We start from the raw sequence: 20,725 nt of genomic DNA, 5'->3' as shown, positions 1-20,725 counted from the left end.
TTATTATTATTATTATTATTATTATTATTATTATTATTATTATTATTTCATTGGTTTTTTTGAGGCAGGGTTTCTCTGTATAGTCTTAGCTGTCCTGGAACTCACTCTGTGGACCAGACTGGACTAGAACTCAGAGACCCACTTTGGAGTCTGCCTCCAAAGTGCTGGGACTAAAAGCATGCGCCACCATTGCCCAGTTTGGATGCTGATTTTTGAGAAAGTAAAGTAACGTGATAGTCAAGAGTGTAATCACAGAGATTCCGTTCTTATCATAAACTTTTTTAAAATCCATTTTTTAAGAAATCTTCTGATTCAAGTCTCTTCCTTTCCTTGGGCGATGGGTTGAATGAAACCTGCAAGACTATTAGGTTAAGATTATACAGATAACTAGAGCAAAGTGAAGATACTGGCTTAGTTCTTTTTACAATACAGTGAAAGATAAAAACATTTCTGAACATGAGCAGAAAGAAAAGTTACCCTCTGCCTGACCACTGAGGTCAACCTAACCTGATTAGGTCATAGTTTCTCCTGGCTCTTATTACCTGAGACTATGAAGGAAAAGAAAATAAAAGAGAGTGAGCCGCACACTGTTAGGCCAGAGCTATGGATGACAGAGATTGGCTGTCTCTAAATGAAACTCTGACTCTAAAAATTAGCCTGTTCTTCCACACATTTCCAAGGAGAATCTAGCTGTTTCTAGAGGCTTCTGACCCAGGTCTACAGTGGTTAGGCTGCCTGCTTAGAGCCCTACAGCATGTCAAAAGTCTAGGAACCCTTTAGGTCTCACAGAAAAGTTCCCCATGGCTCTTAGTTTTAGATTTATTCTTCATAAAGTGAGTTGTTTAGTTTGGTGTTGCAAAATGGCAATGAATGTGCACAAAAGAACAGGGTTGGGGGTGAAGAAAGTGGGGCTTGGGGGTAGGGGAGGAGCAGAAGGGAGAAAAAGGAAGAGAGATAGGAAGAGAGATGAGAGAAAGGAGAGAAAGGAACACTTAAAATACTGTAAAACAAATAATTTATTGTGAAGCTTTATAGCTTTCATTTCAATTGCCAATTCTAACTGCATAGAGTTCACTTAATTGTATAAATTTATGGTCTGGTTCATTTTGGTGTGTGGTGTTTTTGTTTATTGCAAAATTTTTTAATGAGAAAGTTTATAATTTTTTTAAAAAATGGGACAGCATGAAACAAATTAAAGTTGAAATAAAACAGATGTAAACTATTTTTGGATTTAGCTGAAAAATAATAAGCAAAAATGCAAAATAAATTGAGGAAGATTGAAGCCTTTTATACTATGAAATTGGAATTACAAAAAAGCTAGTGTTTTGAATTTATGCTGAAACACATTTTCCTGCATCAAGGGTTCAGTCTCTAGGAATCTGACTCTTGGAAACACAGAGGAAGGCCACAGAGGATTTTGATTTCAGAGGGTAGAATGGATATACTTGGTGCTCTCATCCCTGGAAACTGTTAGGATGCCAGAATGAGACTAAATCAAGTGCACATGACCTGGGAAAGAAAGTATGCAATGAACGACTCAAACTCAACTCTCAACTGGGGAGGACAATTAGAGGAATACAAGTAAGAGAAAATGAGCAAAGGGAGCTTGAAGACCAGACCATGCTCCATCTCAGCAACTGCAGAGAAAGCTACTCAGCCCTGCTGAACACGGAAGGGATAGTGAGTGTAGACATGGCAGGTAAAAGGCCTTTGCCTAAGAGCTAGTCTATGTATCCAAAGCAAGGGTTTGTCCTCAAAGCCACTGGAAGGAGAAAGAGCTTAGCAGTGTAGTACTGCCCTCTCAGAGTACAGGTGTCTGGAACGAAAGGCATACACACAGGGTAGCACTAAATCACCCACCCTTCCGCTTCATCCCACATTAGTGGAAAGCAAAGGACTGCAAGACATTTGGGGGAGATTCTGAGGTAATAAAAGCCAAGTCACAGCTTCACAGAAACAGAGATTTCATGGAATAGGAGAAATTTTAAAGCAAAAGTCCTAAAATTGCCACCTCTGCAAGCCCAAGACATGAAACCAGAACAGAAGGCTCTGACCCTTCACTCGGCAGTGAAGATAAAGCCATGCTTTGTAACAGTCCCACAGCCCTATTGGAAAGTGGAAAGCAATAATGTCTCTCAGAAAACAAAACAAAACAAAACAAAACAAAACAAAACAAAAACAGCTATGAAAGAAGGTGCAAGAGCCGACAAATGTGGAGATGACAAAGAGAAAAAGTCACAAGGAAAGAGATGATCAAGGAAATAGTGGAGTTTCTTGATACTGACAGGAGACATGATTGAAACTTTTAAGTCAAACGGGAAAACTACTCTAATCAACAAATTTCTGAGCATCAAACTTAGAATGTTTTTCAAAAGAGAAAACCACAAGGAACCAGCAAGGGCAGAAAACGTTTTGTGGCCACCGGACCATCCAGACATAACATCAGCTTCCAGATAGTCAGGCAAGAATGGCTGCAGAATCCAACTGGAAAGAAATCCATATTCCATCAACTACCAGGCAGGACAGACGGAAAGAAAAGGAGACTATGGTGGCTTATATGAAAATGGCCCCCATGGGCCCACAGGAAGTGGCACTAGTAGGAGGTTTGGCCTTGTTGAAGGAAGTCTGTCACTGCAGGTGGTCTTTGAGATCTCAAATGCTCAAGCTAGGCCCAGTGTCACTCTCTCTTTCTGCTGCCTGAGGGTGCAGATGTAGAACCTTAAGCTACTTCTCTTAGCACCATTTCTGCCTGCATGCCACCATGCATCCCTCTATGACAACAGACTAAGTGTCTGAACTGTAAGCCGGCCCCAATTAAATCCTTTCCTTTATAAGAGTTGTCATAGTCATGGTAGCTCTTAAAAACCCTAAGACAGAGACACATGGAGAGTGGTTTGCCACACAAGGAGGCTATCTAATCAAGGATGAGGAGGAAAAGAAATCTGGGAAACAGCTCTGACTAGAAGCCAGTGCCTGAACATTGCAGGCACTGCAATGTTGTGACTTACAACTTTTTTTTTTTTACTGAAGTCTAATGGAGATGAGGGTAGGGGATGGGAGAGGGTGTGTCAAGGGGGTTTCTGAGCATAGGTCACTGCAGCAAAGTCTCCAACTGAAGACAGGAACTGGGTAAGAAAATGTATATAATAGAAACACAAGGTTAGAATGGCAGACAGACCATAGATAGTAGGGAGGTAGATAGGTAGATAAGAAAGTTTAGGAACAAAAGGAGAAGCCCTAAAAGGAGAAAATGAGGCCAATTGAAATAGATTTAATTGATCAAATGGAAGGCTTCTCATTTTTAAAAGTTCTTCTTTGACACTTGAGCCAGCAAGAAATGTAATGATCACATTATAACACTTGGCTTTTGTACCTTTAAATTGTATAGTTTAGTATATATGGTTGAATGAAGATGGGCCTCATAGTCTCATATATTTGCATACTTGAGTCCCAAGTCTAATGAACTGTTTGAGAAAGATTAGAAGGATCAGGAGATATTGCCTTGTTGAACAAGGTGTAACCTTGTTGGAAGAGGTCTGTCAGTGTCTTGTAAAATTTTGGCGATGAATGAGGCTACTTGTCCTACAAATCTGATGGAGGCTAAAACTGAACAGTTTTAGATTAATGGCATTGGCAGAGAAGATTTCAGGACAGCCTAGTGTTGCCTGTGTCATATGGCTATTAGTGATCACCCTTACACTGATCTACATTAAAAACCGAGCAAGTGAGGCAAGGAGGAACACAAAATATGCAGTTTGAGGAGAAAAAGAGCAAGCAAGAGAGGCGACATTAGAGTCCTGAGCTCCAGGAGAGAAAAAGGTTAAAGAAACCATTCTATTTAGTTTGGTGCTCAATAGAATAAAGGGAGTAGTAACCTCAGGCAAAGATCAGCTAAGCTTCCAATTTACGAAAAGGAATTAAAGGAAAGCTTAAGGAGAAAAGGAATCCATTAACAACTGAAAGCTGCCCAAGTGGCAGCCCCAGCAAGCAGAAGAACATGGCAGCTTCAGTTTTAGAGTCAAGGATTTAAAAAAAAAAAAAAAAGTTATAAAATCCAAGATGAAGGAAAAGCACCTAGACCAGGCATTTGACAGGGCAGTCAGTCCCCTGCATGGAGGCCCAGAGACACCGTCTGTGAAGCTGTGTGAAGCTGTGAAGGTGAAGCCTGGATTGTGCTGGAGACCTCAAGATGTAGGAAGTGCTAGAGTCACTGGATACCTGCCAAGGAGAGCTGCAGACAAGGTGTGGACCAGCCCAAGAGAGAGGCGTTGCAGTCAATGAAGCTAAAGGGAGTTGGGAATCTGAAGAGCCCTTTGACATCAGACATGGAGATGCAGAATTCGGTGTTTGCTCTGCTGGGTTTCAGTCCTGAAGTATTTCCTCACTATGCCTCTTTTCTTCCCTTTTGAGATGGTAATACATAGTCTGTGTCATTGTACGTTGGAAATAAATGATCTACTTTTTTTTATTTTGATGTTACGGAGGGTTACAGTGATTTACGACTTTGGAATGTGGAGACTACGGAGACGTTTGAAGTTGGACTGAATGCATTTTGCATCATGATACAGCAACAAGCTTATGGGGGGCCAGGGAGCAGAATGTGGTAGTTTGAATGAAAATTGCCTCCACAGGCTCATATATTTGCACGCTTAGTTCTCAGCTGATGAATGGCTTGAGAAGGATTAGAAGGATCAGGAGGTAAGTGTGACGCTGTGAGAGGAGGTGTGTCATTGGAGGTGAGCTCTGAGATTGCAAAAGCCCACACCAGTCTCTTCCTGACTGTTACCTGTGGCTCAGAATGTAAAGCTCTCAGCTACCTCTCCAGCACCATGGCTGCCAGCCACATTAGCCACCATGATGATACTGTAAGCAAGCCCGTCATTGAATACTTTCTTTCATAAGAGTTGCCTTGACCATGGTGTCTCTTCACAGCAACAAAACAGTGATTAAGACAGTATAGCTTTTGATATATTGTAAACTGAAGGAAAACAAAGTGTTCAAAAACTGGAGGGAATTAATTTTAGGGAAATTTTAGAGATGGGATTAGATGCCTAGGACTTACAGGTACACAGCACATTTGTAAACAGCACTGTTCCTTCACATCAGGATTCGAAGAACAGATCAAAGGAAAATTTTGTATTAAAATATACACTATTTAAATATTAAAAATATACTTTAAAATTACTGAATTTGAAAAAAAATTTTAATGGGTTCCCATTGGCTGTTTGCTTTACAGTGTGTCCTAGGAAGTATATTTGCCCATCTATTCTTTGGTTGGTTTTTTTGGTTTTTGGATTTTGGATTGGATAAACCATATTTTGTTCATTCATTTATCATTTGGAGGCCATTTTGATTTTTTCAAGTTCTGGCTATTATTGATAATTCTTTTATGAATATTCATGAGTAAATATTCATATGTAAGTTGCATCATTCTTTTGGTAGAAATGTTAGGGTAGATTGCTGGGTCTTGATTTAAACTGGGAAAAACTGCCAGACTCTCTTACATCCTTGCAACCAGTCTGAAAGCCTTGTGTCTCTGCTGTCTAGTGTTTCCATCCTTTCTATGATGGACATCCCATAATCTGTGGAGTGTGCCCTGTGGTTTCACATTTCCATGATATTTAAAGATGCTAATCACGTGTTCACTTGTAAATACAAAGGCAATTTTGTCTTTTACATATATGCTCTTTAGAAATATAAAATGCCTAGTCAGATCCTTACCTACAGTTTTTAATTGTGTAAAAATATATGTAACATACAATTAATTGACCATCTCGTCTATCTTTGAGTGTGTGATTTAGTGAATATTAAACACATTAGGGGACACAACGTTAATATTCATGGCAAGGCTGTCACTTCGTCAAAGGAACCTGGGTTTGAATCCAAGTTTTTATAAGTCCTTGTTAGGAATGTGGACAGGGCAAGCTGCTAAGCTTTCAGCCTGTCTTGTCACTGTTTCTTTCTTTCTTTCTTTTTGTTTATTTTGAGACAGAGTTTCTCTGTTTAGCCCTGGCTGTCCTGGAACTCACCATGTAGACCTAGCTGGCCTCAAACTCACAGATATCCATCTGCCTCTGCCTCCCGAATACTGGGATTAAAGGCGTGCTCCACCACCTTGCATATTAATTTATTCTTAATAGGTATCTTTGTTATGCCCATGATGACAAATACTGAAAATGAGAAAGTACAGTATTTGCAATGGTAAAAAGGAATTTCTTACAAATGAGAATAATCACAATCCCCCCCCCCCTTTTTTTTCTAATCTACACTTTAGGGACTGGAGAGATGGATCAGCAACTAACAGTGCTTCCTCTCCCAGAGGACCTGAGTTCATTTCCCAGAACCTTTGTCAGGCAGCTCACAACTGTCAATTCCAGCTCTGGGGCATCTTATGCCCTCTTCAGGCATCTGTGGGTACCTGCACACACATAAATAAAAAATATATATATATATATTTATTTTTTTTTTTTTCAATTTACTTCGATTTACCAGACTCTGGAAATTTAGGGTGATGTTTAAATTTACTTTAAATATCTGCCAGACACCCTGCTAAATACAGCACCACACTTAATTCCAGTGGGGGAGGGGAGTGAGACAGCTACGTAAGCCAAAGTCTGAAGACATTCACTGATTCATCCATCCTGTATCCTCTCATTTCTGCCAGGCATTGGAAAGGAGGAAACGTTTATCTAGTATAGCTTCAAACCACATTTGCTGAGGCCAGGCTGGTCATTTCCATCTTAAGTAAAACTCAGATTCCTTTCCCACAGTAGTATGAAGTTAAAAATGTCAACTGTGCCACGCTGGAGGGAGAGAGTTTTATCTTCCTTTAACGAGGCGGTATAATGACTGCCCTGAATTGATCTGGATGCATATAGTGATGTGTTCGAGCTCTTATGTAGATAGGCATTTAGTAATTTTGATTTTAAAAAGAAAAACTCCTATTGAAGAGGAAAATTTCTCTTTTTGTTCTATTTCCTCCTTGAGCATGCAGCAGACACCAGGCCAGGTATCTACATTTGTATCATGGAGCCAGATAAGAACTATTCATCAGCCAGATCTGAGATTCATATCAATCTCTTTCTCCCCCCTCTCTTCCTTCCTACTCCCCCCCCCTTTTGCTTGTTTGTTGAAACAGTGTTCCCATGTAATCCATGCAGGCCTCAAAATCCCTATGCAGCCCTGGCTGGCCTGGAACTCACAATAGTCCTCCTTCTTCAGCCTTCCAAAACCTAAAAGGTATTCCAGGTGTGTGCCCAGATCAAATGCCACTCTCTCACCTGTGCCCATCCATGCTCTAAGCCGGGTTCCTACATCCTAGCCCTCAGCACACTGCCGCTTATGGCTGTGACATTATTTCTAATGATAAACTGATCAGTGTTTATTTTCCCCCTCAGATGATACAGTCAAGGAGCATATACAGTTTTTCTTACCAATCTAGCCCTAAGGTATAGCGAAGTGATTGGAAGGGGACGGGAAGGGGACAGGTTTTCAGTAACATTATGAACTAATAAAATGAGTGAATATACAAGTGAAAAATGAACAAGCATTACAGAAGCAAAAAAAAAAAAAAAAGGACAAGTTCTTATTTCTTCAACCTAGCCCTAGCCACTCTTCTCAGCCCTACTCATTTCTTAGAGGGCGAGAAGGATTTCTTTAAAAAATCTGTTCACCTAGAGTTTAGCAGTAAGCTCTCCTTATCTATAAATACTCCATGCCCACTGAACAAATGCATGAGCGAAACATACATGAGAAATGTTACTGTGTGAATTGTGGAAGAGAAAGAAGAGTGATAAGTGATATTCCGTTAGTTGGAAAAAAAAAAAGAAGAAAAAAAAAAACGTTCAGTAACACTACTGAAATAAAAGAAGTCCAGGGGCACAGGGCAGGGGGAAACACAGCGGCATACGGCTAGCATTAGGAAAAGCAACGATTTCACAGAACGAACGATTAGATGCAAAACTGCACAGCTTCCTCTTTGAAAACAGGGTGTTGTTTCAGAGGATGAAAGGCTCTGATTCAACCAGTCCAGAGCACGCGTTTGCTTGTTCAAGGACAAGCTGCAAAGCAGTGTTCTATTGACTGCAAAGTCATAGGTCATTTGAGTGTTGGGGGTTAGGTTAGTGGGTTGCAAACAGCATTTTAAACAAATGGAAGAGAGTTTTAAAAGCATTCTATTTTCTCTCTTCCCGGAAAAAGGTTTCCCACAAATTTGTTTCATATACATACATACATACATATCTGTGCTAGACTAGACGATAAAATGTGCTTCTCCTCATGAGTCACACCAGTCTCTAGAATAGTTATTATTAGCATAATCTCCAAGTGGGGAAGCTAATCCTAGTTCTAAAACAATGTACCTAGCCAGTATAAGCCTTTTGGGAGGTGGTAGGGGTCATTTTGTTTTGTTTTCTACTTTTGATGACACAATAGTCCAGGTTTAACCCAAAGGCAGCAATGGTCTACAATGTACAAATATGTAAAGCAGTAACATAGAATCATAACTGACACATAAGACTTTTAAATGTTCCAAGTGTCACCTCCTTTCAGCTACAAATCTCCATCACTGTGAGTTTTATTACCCTGCATCCTGAAGGCAAGTTGTAGTGTGTAAAAACACCACTGTACTCGTAAGTAATGGAGAATACTAAATAGCAGAAACTTGTAATACTGATTCTAAGCCTTCTCACTACAGACAGCCCATTTATACTGAAAAAAAAAAAAAGTCAACTACCTCTTCTCCAACTGTAATGTTCCTTAGTGTTGTAGTGTTTACTCTTTATGTACTGTGATCAGAAAAAAAGATAGATGTGTTTTCAACTCTCATGGGATAAGGGGTTGCACTTTGTTTTCTCGGATCAAATCCCTATACCCAGCTATTGCTATGGACACATGATGAACAGACTTGTTAAAGTAAACTGAAGAAAATAAAGCCTTTTAAGGATGTTTAAAGATCTAGAAGTCATCTAAAGCGCAACCTTAGATATTCCGGGTTAAAATACTTAAAAAGTGACCTTTTGGAAATTAAGTCCTTGTGCCCAGGAACAATTCTTGGGGTTTGGAACATCTTCCCAAAACAATTTTTTCATTCTGCAAAGGAGAAATAAAGCACTATGATTACATGAACGGTCAGAATGAAAAGACATCAGCCGTTAGCATACAGGGTCAGCACTGGTCCACTGGATCAGCTCGGTCAGGCCAGATCCATGTTCACATTTGACTCCATAAAGTGTTCACTTCACTCTGTGAAGAGCAAATTAACAACCAGCCTCCTCTTACTGTAGGCCAGGCACTGTGCTAACTCCCTTGCCTAGGTTTTCCTTAGAAAATATTTTAAATGGCCATCACCTGGGCTGTGAGAAACAAGGCCGATTGATATGGTCCCACCCCACTCATTCAACTAAAGCACGAGGTCAGAGTGTAGCATCTTCCTCCCTTCGTTTTTTGAGAGAGGGCTAAGGCTTCTATAGATCTGACGTGTGTGAGATAATCTCGTGGGCTGGGTGTCTCAGCAGAGTGCTGCGGCCACCACAGAGCCACCAGAAAACTCAAGGGCGTTTGTCGAACCAGACACCCTGGAGCTTTCTGCAGCAGAGTGGAGTCCTCTGAGAAGCAGAGTGCTGCCTGCTGCCGTGGTGAAATGCTTCCAGTTGACATGAAACATCTGCTTTGAAGGTCTCACGATCTCACTGAAATCTCCAGTCCAGACTGCAGAGCCCTAAAAGCCATTTTTACCAAATCTAAGGGCACATTGCCCAGGATTTTCTGTTATGAGTCAGCTGGTTCCTGAATGGGTACACAGAATTGTTGTTTGTTTTGAGACCGGGTTCCTCTGTGTAGCCCTGGCTGTCCTGGAAGTCTCTCTGTAGACCAGGCTAGCCTCAAAATCAAAGAGATCCACCTGCCTCTGCCTCCTGCGTGCTGGGATTAAAGATGTGTACCACCACTGCCTAGTTCACAGGAAAAAAATTTAAAGCTGAATTCTGCCTTCAAGTGTATGTTGTCATACTAAGATGAAAAGTCATTTCCTGAAAACAACCTTTCCATTTGTGTCATGTTAGTAGCATATGAGATACATATAAAAAACATTTTAACGCATTTAAGTTTGTTAATATTATGAGTTTGGCTTTATGTCAGGCTTTGAATGTACTTAAGTTACACTCTTTATGGTAAAAGCCCTTAACCAAGTGCAATACCTCTGGTGTGAGATTAACAGTGTTCCAAGCAGCAGGACACAACAGGAAATAATTATGGGCACAATCACATACAGCCCGGCGTCATTCTTCTGCTTGTCAACATCATCTGAAAGAGAAACACGAGTCAAACGGTCATCCCCTTACAAAGACGATTCTGTAAAACAACAGGCGGAACATACACTCTAATTTCATCATGCCTGTGTTACCTTCGAACATACAGAAACATGCACATATTCTAATCCCACTCACTGTGTCTATATTACCTTCAGCCACACAGAAACCTTAAAAAGAAGAAAGCAGAGGCCACACAGATGGCTCGGGGGTTAAGAGCACTGGCTGCTCTCACAGAAGGCTGTAGTTCACTTCCCAGCACCCATATGGCGGCTCACAACCATGTATAACTCCAGTGCAGGGTATCCGATTGCCTCTCTGGCCTCTGAGGTATCAGGAATGCATTTGGTACACACACATATGTTCAGGCAAAGAATCATGCATGGAAAAATTAAAATAAATAAATATTTTTAGAGGAGAAATAAAGATACATTGTGTCCACATTAAGAGCTGTTTTGACTAATATCATACTCGAAATTTAGCAAACCATTGTTTTAGAACAGTGTACTTGCCAGGCCTCTCCAGCTAACTGTTTTTTAAGCTCTGAGTCAGAGCATCAATTAAACTTTCCATGATGAACTCATGATCTGCTCCTGCAGACCCTACTGCCAGCACCCGCCAATCTTCATTTTCAGCTGTAGACACACTGGTGTCCTTGCTGCTGAAGGCCTCGGGGCCTTTTCGTGAGCCATTCTGGCCTGATGTTCTTTTTGTTTTTTTTTAATATTTTTTATTTTTAAATAATTTTATACATTCATTTGTATCCCAGCTGTAGCCCACTCCCTCTTTCCCTTCCAATCCTCCCCTCCCTCCCTCATCTCCTCTCTGCCCCCTTCCTAGTCCACTGAGAGGGGGTGTCCTCCTCTTCTTCTGTCTGGCCCTAGCTTATCTATCTTCAGGATGGTTGCAATGTCCTTATCTGTGGCCTCACAAGGCTGCTCCTCCCTCAGGGGGGAGGGGAAGCTCATGAGTTCATGTCAGAAACAGTTCTGTCCCCCTTACTAGAGAACTCACTTGGATACTGAGCTACCACGGGCTATGTCTGAGCAGAGGTTGTAGGTTATATTCATGCATGGTCCTTGGTTGGATAAACAGTCTCATAGAAGACCCCTGTGCTCAGATATATTTGGAGCTTGTGAGGCTCCCTGTCCCCTCTAGGATATACTAATTCCTCCTTCTTTCATATGATTCCCTACACTATGCCGAAGGCTTGGTTATGGGTCTCAGCATCTGCTTTGATACATTGCTAGGTAGGGTCTTTCATGGCCTGATGTTCTTGCTGCTGCCTCAGCTACCATGTTCACTCCTCAGGGTGTGGCACATGGCACCCCAGCTTACAGTGTTCCTCCCTCCCGTACTCAGAGCTTTGCTCAAGCACCAGAGCCCAGAGAAAGACCATCTCCACCCTCCCTCCACCACCGTTTAACTCTGTCATCACCTCACCTGTATTTGCCTTCAAGGCACTGACTTTCACCTGGTGCTGGATCTTAAATAATGCATTCACAGACCATCACTGCCTGTGTAGCCGTGAGACTTAAGTTCCGCAAAGGCAGACTTATGTCCCCCCAGTTAGTGTCCAGTTCTTAGAACAATGTTCAACATGTATTTGTTGAGTAATAAATATTATTCTAGAAGCAAGTACAATGCTTCTCTTTTGAAACTCTATCACTGTGTTACTTGGATTTACTAACTTAAAAAGCAATAAAAACCTTCCCCCTGGTTGGGGGGGGCAGTCTTGCCAGGCCACAGAGGAAGACAATGCAGCCAAGTCCTGATAAGACCTGATAGGCTAGGGCCAGATGAAAGGGGAGGAAAACCTCCCTTATCAGTGGGCTAGGGGAGAGGCATAGAGGGAAAAGAGGGAGGAAGGGGGTAGGGACTGAGAGGAGATGAGGGAGGGGGCCACAGCCAGGATGCAATGTGAATAAATTGTAACAAACAAACAAACAAACAAACAATAAATAAATAAATAAATAAATAAATAAATAAATAAATAAATAAAATTTAAAAAATATAAAGGAAAAGTAATTAAAGTAAGGGTAAGCACAGTAATCCAAACAGAAGGTATCCGGTGAATTTAATGATCCAGTTTCAGACAAAAGAAAGAGAGAATTTTCTTAAACAACCCAATGACAGCTCTAGGGAAAAATCCCAGCTCTACATGATCCTATAAGGAAGAAATTAATTCAGTGATAGTATAACTGCCAACAAACGAGGAAATACATAGAGAAAAGAAAAAGTAAAGGAGGGCCAGGAGACACCTCTGCAGGGAAAGCACTTGAGCTCAATCCCCAGAACCTGGAGTAGAAGGAGCAGGGTACCAAGGGTTGTCCCTGGCCTCCACTTGGGTGGGGGATAAATGTGCATATCAGCATCACACATATAACACACAAATACTTTCTGTTTTTTAAAGAAAATACTTTTGTTTTTACCTTCGGTGAAACCATTAATTATCTTTGGTTTTCCAATTCCTTCCATAAATACTGGGTAAAGAGTAAACTGATACTTCTCAATGGGAATGAAATTATCTGAAAAGAAAAACAAAGTTCCTGCTAACTAAGAATAAAATCTATATAGAAAACTGCAGCTTATGCTGTCCCAACACTAGTCATTATTTCTGGATTGGCTTGATGGCTAAAGAAATTTCAGAAATAACCTCAACACCCCAAAGTTTGCTAGTAGTGATACTGGTTTTCAGATACGTTTTCAAACCTTCTAAGACACAAATGACTGGTTTTCCAAGGGCATGTGCCAGTGAGAGCCAATTTGTTCAAGCTCAAGGCACATTTTCTTTTGTTCCTGAATGTGCTACCCCAGGCTCGCATGTTCTCCCTTCTAGTATCCTTGGAGTAGGGAAGATTCTCTTTCTAAGTGAAGTTAGCTTACTCAGTTTTCCCATAGAATGTTTTCCCTTGTAGAAGTCGCCCAAAAAGAAGTTCTCTTGTGCTGCGTGAGGGTCCCAATACACGGAGAATGACGACCCCCACAGCCATGTTCAACACAGACCTGGCATTGATTCCTGAAGATGCTAATGGTACTAGACCAGCAGCCCATAACAGGCAGAGCTCTGAGAAGCATGGTTCATCATCCCTCTGGTTCACAGTGCATTTACCATGGACTTGCTTCCCTGCTTATAATTTATAAATAAATTTAGGCGTTGATAATTAAAGGAAAGTGTGGTTCCTTTAGATGGTGTAAGGCCAGGGCAGCTCCTCGCCCCTCTACTTAACCTCCCTTCCTTCTGGCTCTGCCTGGAGCTGTTGATGTCATTGGCTCTTAACTCTCTCAGTAACTGGCCACTCTTGGAGGGATAACACTGACCTAGGCCAGTAGGTCCAGAGTCTTCAGACTCCCAGCCTAGCCCTCCCACTCACTGCTTAGTACATTATTATAATTGGGTACTGAATTGGAGGGAAATCTGGCATCAGACCTTAGAAGATTTTAAAAAGTAAGACCGAAGCAATATGAGCTCAACTAAATAAATACCTTATGTACACTTATAAAAGGTTATATGATCATCACATGTTCTGACAGAAAGGGTTAGGGAGAAGGTTTAAGACGTCTGATTGCATCTGTGTAAAACATAAAAGAAAAATGCTCACAGACATGCAGTAAACTTTCTGACCGGGCAACCAGATTATAATTCAGTTGGTAGTACCTGGAATCCTCATTTTGAGGTTGTCATGAACCAGTTTATCATCTGAATCGTCAGTCTATAGTGTCAGACTAACTCATGGAAAGAACTGTAAACATACCATGGATATAATACTTCTTAACGTTCGAAGGGATTCGAAGCCATTTCATTCCATCATCTTCATTAAGATTCTTCCATTCAATAATCAGGTACAGTAGGTTGTAACCACCAGGTGATAGTGTCCAGGACAGGACCACACAGGTGCTGCTCAGGGGGTAAGCACTGAGTGACTGCACAGCATTCACTGAGAGGAAGAGGAGGAATTCATTTTAAATTCAAGGTGAATGAAAATCTACTAACTGTCTTGAGAAATAACAGATAAACGGAGAGGGAAGAGGAGGCCGACAATTTCTACAAATGTCACGGAAATCACACAAGCAGAACGTAGGCGTCTATGACTTGGAGAAGAAGAAAAGAGATTCTACCTCAAATCTAAAAGTTTTGAATTTTGGTAGGATCAAACTTGTTCTCGGCTGGAACTCCACACAAGTCTATTAACCACCCTCTCTGACATCCACTCGATCTTCTCTCCCACTGGTGAGTGAGACTTTCAAAGAATGCCCTCAGCGGAGTCCCTTCAGAAAGCCTTGGTGGATATCCACATCTGAGGAGGCCATTCCTGTCATGTCTACGTGACCCACGGGCCATGCCCCAACCCACGAACCACCCTTGTTTTACTTCATCTCTTGCCCTGAGTTGTGAACACCTGACTAGGTGTGCATCTACTGGGAGCCAAGACTTCCCCACCCCAAACCTGTGGGAGGAAATTTAGTTCCTGTCAACATCATTTCCTCAACATGGTTTCTCTACCCTCAACCTAAGATCAAGCTCCTGTTTACTTTCTTTCAAAAAAATCATATCCCTGTCCAGGCATGGTAGCACATGACTTCTATCTCAGCATTGACAGGACAGAGAGACAAGCAGATCTCTGTGAGTTTAAGGCTATACTGGTCGACATAGTGAGCACCAGGCTAGCCAGACCTACATAAGGAGAACCTGTCTCAATTCCCAGGACTCACATAAAGGTGGAAAATGAAATCAACTCCACTAAGTTGTCTTCTGACTTCCACATACATGCTGTATTATGTGTTCTCATAAATGCACACCACACATGCACACACTCACAATGATATACATAACAATTTCAATTAAAAATAATAAAATTGTCCTTAATTTTTTAGAATGTGCCCTGAACTTTAAAGAAGGGATATAACATATTCAAGCAAAAATTAAAGACTTCCCGAAAGAAGTGACCCTTGGAAAAGGCTAGCAGGGTGGTAGAGATGCCAGAAAATGAGCATTTTCTATTTAAAATGATGTGTTCAATACACAATCCAGATTAGAGGTTCCTGTCGGAAGTGCCTCTTGAGCCAGCAAGGCAGCCCAGCAGGCAAAGGCACCAGCACGAAGCCTGACAACCTGAGTAGGATGTTCCGGGACCCACTTGTTGGAAGGCAAGAACTAACTCCCACAAGCTGTCCTCTGACCTCCACATACACACTCTGACATGAGCATCCCTCCAAAATTAATTAGCTTTAAAATATGCATTTGTGAAAAGAAAGTATCAATGCTCAGAATAATCAAATATACCAACATTAATAAAGGGGAGGTGTTCACTACCCACCTCAAATAAAGTCCGCAACAGTTTCCAAGTCTCAGAAATTAATGTGAGTCCATATAGCTTATCATGCTGTTACTAAAATGCATAGTATTTTATATATAAGTAAATACTATAAATGTACTACATGGAAATATATATCATAATATATACACTATGTACTTATAGGGTACTATATGTAACAAAATACTTTATATTTATGTTAAAAATGCTCTATAGTCTAATTTTTAAGAGAGAGAGTGACCTTTGTTAGTCTAAAGGGTTTAAGTATTAGATTCACTGGAATATTCTATTGTTGATAATGTCATTTCAGAAATGTTCAGATGAACATAGTTATTGGTTTGCCCTCTGTTTCTCACATAGAAAAGAGAATAAGTATGAAAGTGGATCCTGGACTGCTCAGAGGAGATTTTAGATAAGAGGGGCTGTATAGAGGTTACATACTAAAAGGGGGTGTCACACCCCGACTAATAAATCTTCAGTACAACCTGTGCACCTAAGTCTCAGGGAAAACCATGGAACAGGGAAGGGAAGACTTGTAGAAACCAGAGGCCCAGGGCATCTACTGTTGACAGCGTCCCCTAGACATGAACTCTAAACAATACGGCTGCCTGAACAAGACAAGCAGAAGTGGCAACACCAGTTGACCTGCCAATACGGTCAGGGGAAATGCCACATGGTGACCCGCTCCTCCAGCCCACCCCATGAGGTGCTACAGGTGACCAGTGTCTGCTGAGAGAGGATGGACCAGTCACCTCCCTCAGAGATTGGCTAATCCCAACTGGTCAGCCCTGGACACATGTACATACGGGCAAAGCTAAATGGACTCAGATAGGTTACGTTACCGTGTGTATAATGTTTAATAAATAACAAAGAAGAGACTGTGAATTTTGGAGGGGGTTCGTGGAAGGAACTGGAGTGGAGAGGGGCAAGAATGATGTTGGTGCGGTGCTATAGAAGAAGAGTCATGCAGTCAGGCTACGGCACAATTTAGTAGCGGGGCTGAACTAATCACAGTAAACAAGAGGGTTCTGCATGAAAACAAACCACTAGGGTGGCCAGCTCCTCAGCCTCCCTTACCTTTACTCATGGGCCGTGAGAATGTCAGGTTAAAATTTGCAAGGGAGGCGCCGATGGAATTGATGGCCAGAACTGTAACCGCGTGCGCCTGCTCTGCCCACAGGAAAGTGAGGTTGGTCTGATTGCCCGCGTCTTCTGACCACGTCCCGTTGTGGGCGGTCCGGTGCTGCACCACGTACCTGCTCACGCTGCACATTGAGTCGTTTCTCCTCAGGGGCTGCAGTAAACACAGAAATTGATCAGCGCACAGACCACAGCGTTGGCAGCGGCCGAGCTCAGGGAGTTCTTACACACTCCCAACCAGGAGACAGGAGTTAAGGCCAGGACGGTCACTGTTCAACCTAGGGCTAAGGAATCGGGGGAGGGGGTTGGGAGTTAAAACCGTGCAACGCAGTAGGCATGAGCGTATCTAGGAATCAAGCAGCACAGGGAAATTATTTTTCCCCTTTTGATTTTTTTCTTTCTTCAGACCCAGAGGTTAAATCCCTTAAAGACAGTGAAGTAAGAACACAAATTAGAACATTTGAAATACCAAGAACACATAGGAAATACTAAGCATTTTCACTCTAATCACTGAGAAAGGCTGACAAGGAAGGTTCCTCGCCTAACAAGCAAGCAAAGGTTCGGCCGAGGAACAAGGAAGCTCTGGTATTTATCGCCACTTGGAGAATCCAGGTAAATCTGCCACTGTTCTCCCAGGATGTGCTTGGAAGATCATCTAAAGCAACAAGAGTTTTTGTAAACAAATGAACAAACAACCTTAAAGTTCAACAAATAACTGAGGATTTCTGGGCAGTTTATGTGGCCCTGAGCATTTCTGTACCATAGCTTTTTATTTAAAAAAAAAAAAAAAAAAAAAAAAAAAGGACCACGTTATGGAAGACTCCTGTGTAAAACTCATGCCAGCTCCAATGCTGCTCTTCCATTCTGAGGAGTCTAGCAATAGCCTTCACTTCTCAGCTACCTTTACCTACTGCAGGTAAAACTGAATGCTGCCAAGTCCTTAGAAAGCTACAACAAGCTGAATTTTATAACACGGACTAGGACAAGTGTCTCCAAGTCAGAAGTGACAGAGACACAGTCACCCAGATGCATGCATGTATCCTCAGTGGTAGGAACCTCAGGGATGGAAGGGTGGAAGCAACCATCATAAGGAAAGGAAAGAAAAAAAAAAACTATCTAAAGAAAGACCAGTTTTATTTTATCTGAAAAAGTCTATGCCATTTTGATGTGTTAATATTTAGTTTTGTAACCATTAGTGTAAAAAAAATTCAAAGATATTACAAGGTATCTATGGTTCACCTGTATATATTACTGCTCCAACATTAAAATGAACATTTCTCTGTAGCCTTAATTTCTTTGATTGGATAATAGTGTTAGAAACATTTCTTCCTCCAGGACTGTCTGAACTTCTAGGCCCTCTTAGCTTCCAAAATCAAGGAATACACACATCTCTAAATATTTCTGTAAGAATACACCTAAGCTTACCATGAGTTCACATTGCTCGCTAACTCCAGCCTATGACTACAGCAATCATTTTGGCTGAGCAGTGAAAAATGTGCTCACTTCTATTCGTCTTCCTAATTTTTCCATTCCAAGATATAGACTAATGTTATTCACAACTGTTAGCCTACATTCCTGGGAGAAATGTACAGCTCCAAAGTATCTCTGTAGTGTCTTCCAGCTTTCACATTTCACACTCCTTTCCAAAATTAATGAAGCCTTTTCCCTTGCCGCCCTCAGTGAGGTCATTTCATATACTTGTGACAGAGACATCTTAGTCATAATCTGTGTTTCATGCTCGAATCTTCCACTCTATGCTTTTTTTTTTTTTAAGTCTGTGTACTTTAAGGTTTAATCTTTGTCTTACAAAGTTTTAGGTTTGGGCAAATGTGTAGTGTACTGTGCCTGCCATTTCAGCATTTCACAAAAGAGTAGATTAATAATTATGAATACAGTGAATAACTCATGTACAAGTTTTCATGTCACCCAGGGAAGCATCTATGAGCAAGACACTCCATCAAGGCTATGTTTAACTTGCAAAGTGGCTGCACAATTTTGCATTTCCACTAACAGCAAACCAAGTTTCTTGCTGTTCTGTATTCTCAACCAGCAATTTAAAATATATTTAAACATAATTAGCCTTTCCTCCTTCCTTCCTTCCTTCCTTCCTTCCTTCCTTCCTTCCTTTCTTTCTTTCTTTCTTTCTTTTTTCTTTCTTTCTGATACAGGGTTTCTCTGTGTAACCTTAGCTGTCATACACTTGCTTTGCTTTGTACACCAGGCTAGCCTCTAACTCATAGAGATCTGGCTGCCTCTGCCTCCCCCAGGGCTGGGATTATATGCGTGTGCCACCATGACTGGCATAATTAGTCATTTTAATAGATGTGAAATCATGCCTTGTTGCTGTTTTACTTTATAAATCCTCAACAATGACAAACAATGTTGAGAATCTTTTTGTGTGTTTATTTGTCACCTGTGGGTCTGCTTTGGTTACATTTCTATTCATGTATTGGTCCCTATTTTTGTTGGGCTATTTGTTTTTGTTTTTTGCCTTTTTTTTTTTGACACTGAAGCATCCTTGCTGCAATGAACTTTTTATTCTCTTGAAGTCTTTCCCATGTCAGAATTTATTTTAATAAAGCTCAACTTAGTAACACTGAAAAACTGACAATATGGTTGGTGAGACTGCATAGCTTTTGCCACCAAACCTGATGACTTGAGTTTGATTTCCAGAACCCACATGGTAGAGAGAGAACCAACTTTTGTAAATTGTCCTCTGACACCACACATGTGTCAGGGTTCTCAGGTGTCCACACAGCACACAATAAAGAAACAACAAATAAATGAATGTAAAAACAGTTGTTGTTTTTTTAAATAACACCTCCCATGATGGGGATATGTCAGAGACATGGCTCATTTCAAAGAGGCTCTGAAGACTGGAGTAGGAAAACTATGAACAATGTAATAAAACAGTTCAGACTGAGCGTCTCTAAATCTGGTGTCCAATCATGCTGAAATCCCAAACTGCTAACATGAAGCCCAAGAAACTTCAGATCTGGGAGCACTTTGAATTTCAGATGTATGATTAGAAATGTTTTGCTGAGCCAGGAGCAGTGGCACATACCTGTGATCCCAGCACTCAGGGAGGCAGAGGCAGGTGGATCTCTGTGAATTCAAGGCTGTTCTGGTCTACAAAGCAAGCACAGAACAGCCAAGGATACGCAGAGAAACCCTATCTCAAAAAACAAAACAAAAGGAAGGAAGGAAGGAAGGAAGGAAGGAAGGAAGGAAGGAAGGAAGGAAAGAAGGAAGGAAGGAAGGAAGGAAATAAAATGTTTTACTGATAAAGGATGTACAAGTATTCCCAAATCCAAAGCTTTCAAAAGTATTTCTGGTAAAAAAAAAAAAAAAATGCTCGGTCCATATTAGATTATGACCAAATGAATAACTAAATCTTCATAGCCCGTGCTCATTGACATAAATAAATGTGAGGCAATGTGAGTCTGCCATTAGAAAGAATTCTAAATCATTTTTTCACAGATTCTTTATAAGCTATGTATCACAGATACTTTATTGATGATACAACACTGACTAACACTGAAATTCTACTGGCTTAAGAAAGCAAAGCAACACAAAACAGAAAGTGAATTCATTCAAAGAAAGGCATTCTAGTACTCTGAGAGACATCAGGTTAGTAAAGATGCTATCTCTGCCTTCAGAGCAACCGTCAGGAACGTATATTGTTCTACTATCCAATATGACAGTCACCAGCCACCTGTGACTGTTTAAATTTAAGTTAACTAAATTAAGTAAAAAGTGAAAATTCATATTTTGCATCACATTGGACACAACTCAAGCCATAAAGCCACAGGTGGCAGACACATTTGGACGATGCACTTACAAACTGTTCTTGCAAATACAGAACGTTCCACCAGGCAACATCACTGAGGAAACATGGGAAGCATGGGAACTATCTGGAAAGAAGAGCCATTGCTCATTCAAGGTCATGATGGAGTATGAGGA

The 20,725-nt window shown here is 41.1% G+C and overlaps 1 protein-coding gene across 3 annotated transcripts in view; it reads right to left on the bottom strand.

Moving 5' to 3' along the window:
* The window catches only part of Lepr (leptin receptor), a 76,371-nt gene that overhangs the window by 4,060 nt on the left and 51,586 nt on the right, over nt 1–20,725 (bottom strand). For 2 of the 3 annotated variants that reach the window (XM_055628975.1, XM_055628976.1), the window contains exons 15-19: nt 16,700–16,916; nt 14,063–14,245; nt 12,740–12,835; nt 10,197–10,302; nt 9,015–9,090 (exon numbers count right to left, since the gene is read on the bottom strand). In XM_055628975.1, the coding sequence (XP_055484950.1) occupies nt 9,015–9,090; nt 10,197–10,302; nt 12,740–12,835; nt 14,063–14,245; nt 16,700–16,916 (678 nt within the window). Of the gene's footprint in view, nt 1–6,270; nt 6,419–9,014; nt 9,091–10,196; nt 10,303–12,739; nt 12,836–14,062; nt 14,246–16,699; nt 16,917–20,725 lie in introns of those variants that run through there. The other variant, XM_055628977.1, reaches the window with a different exon arrangement.

This window comes from Psammomys obesus, unplaced genomic scaffold (assembly GCF_907164565.1).
Source record: "Psammomys obesus unplaced genomic scaffold, mPsaObe1.curated_primary_1811, whole genome shotgun sequence".
Classification (NCBI taxonomy): domain Eukaryota; kingdom Metazoa; phylum Chordata; class Mammalia; order Rodentia; family Muridae; genus Psammomys; species Psammomys obesus.
Note: the sequence above shows the minus strand (reverse complement) of the source record. Positions and strands in the feature narration are given on the sequence as shown.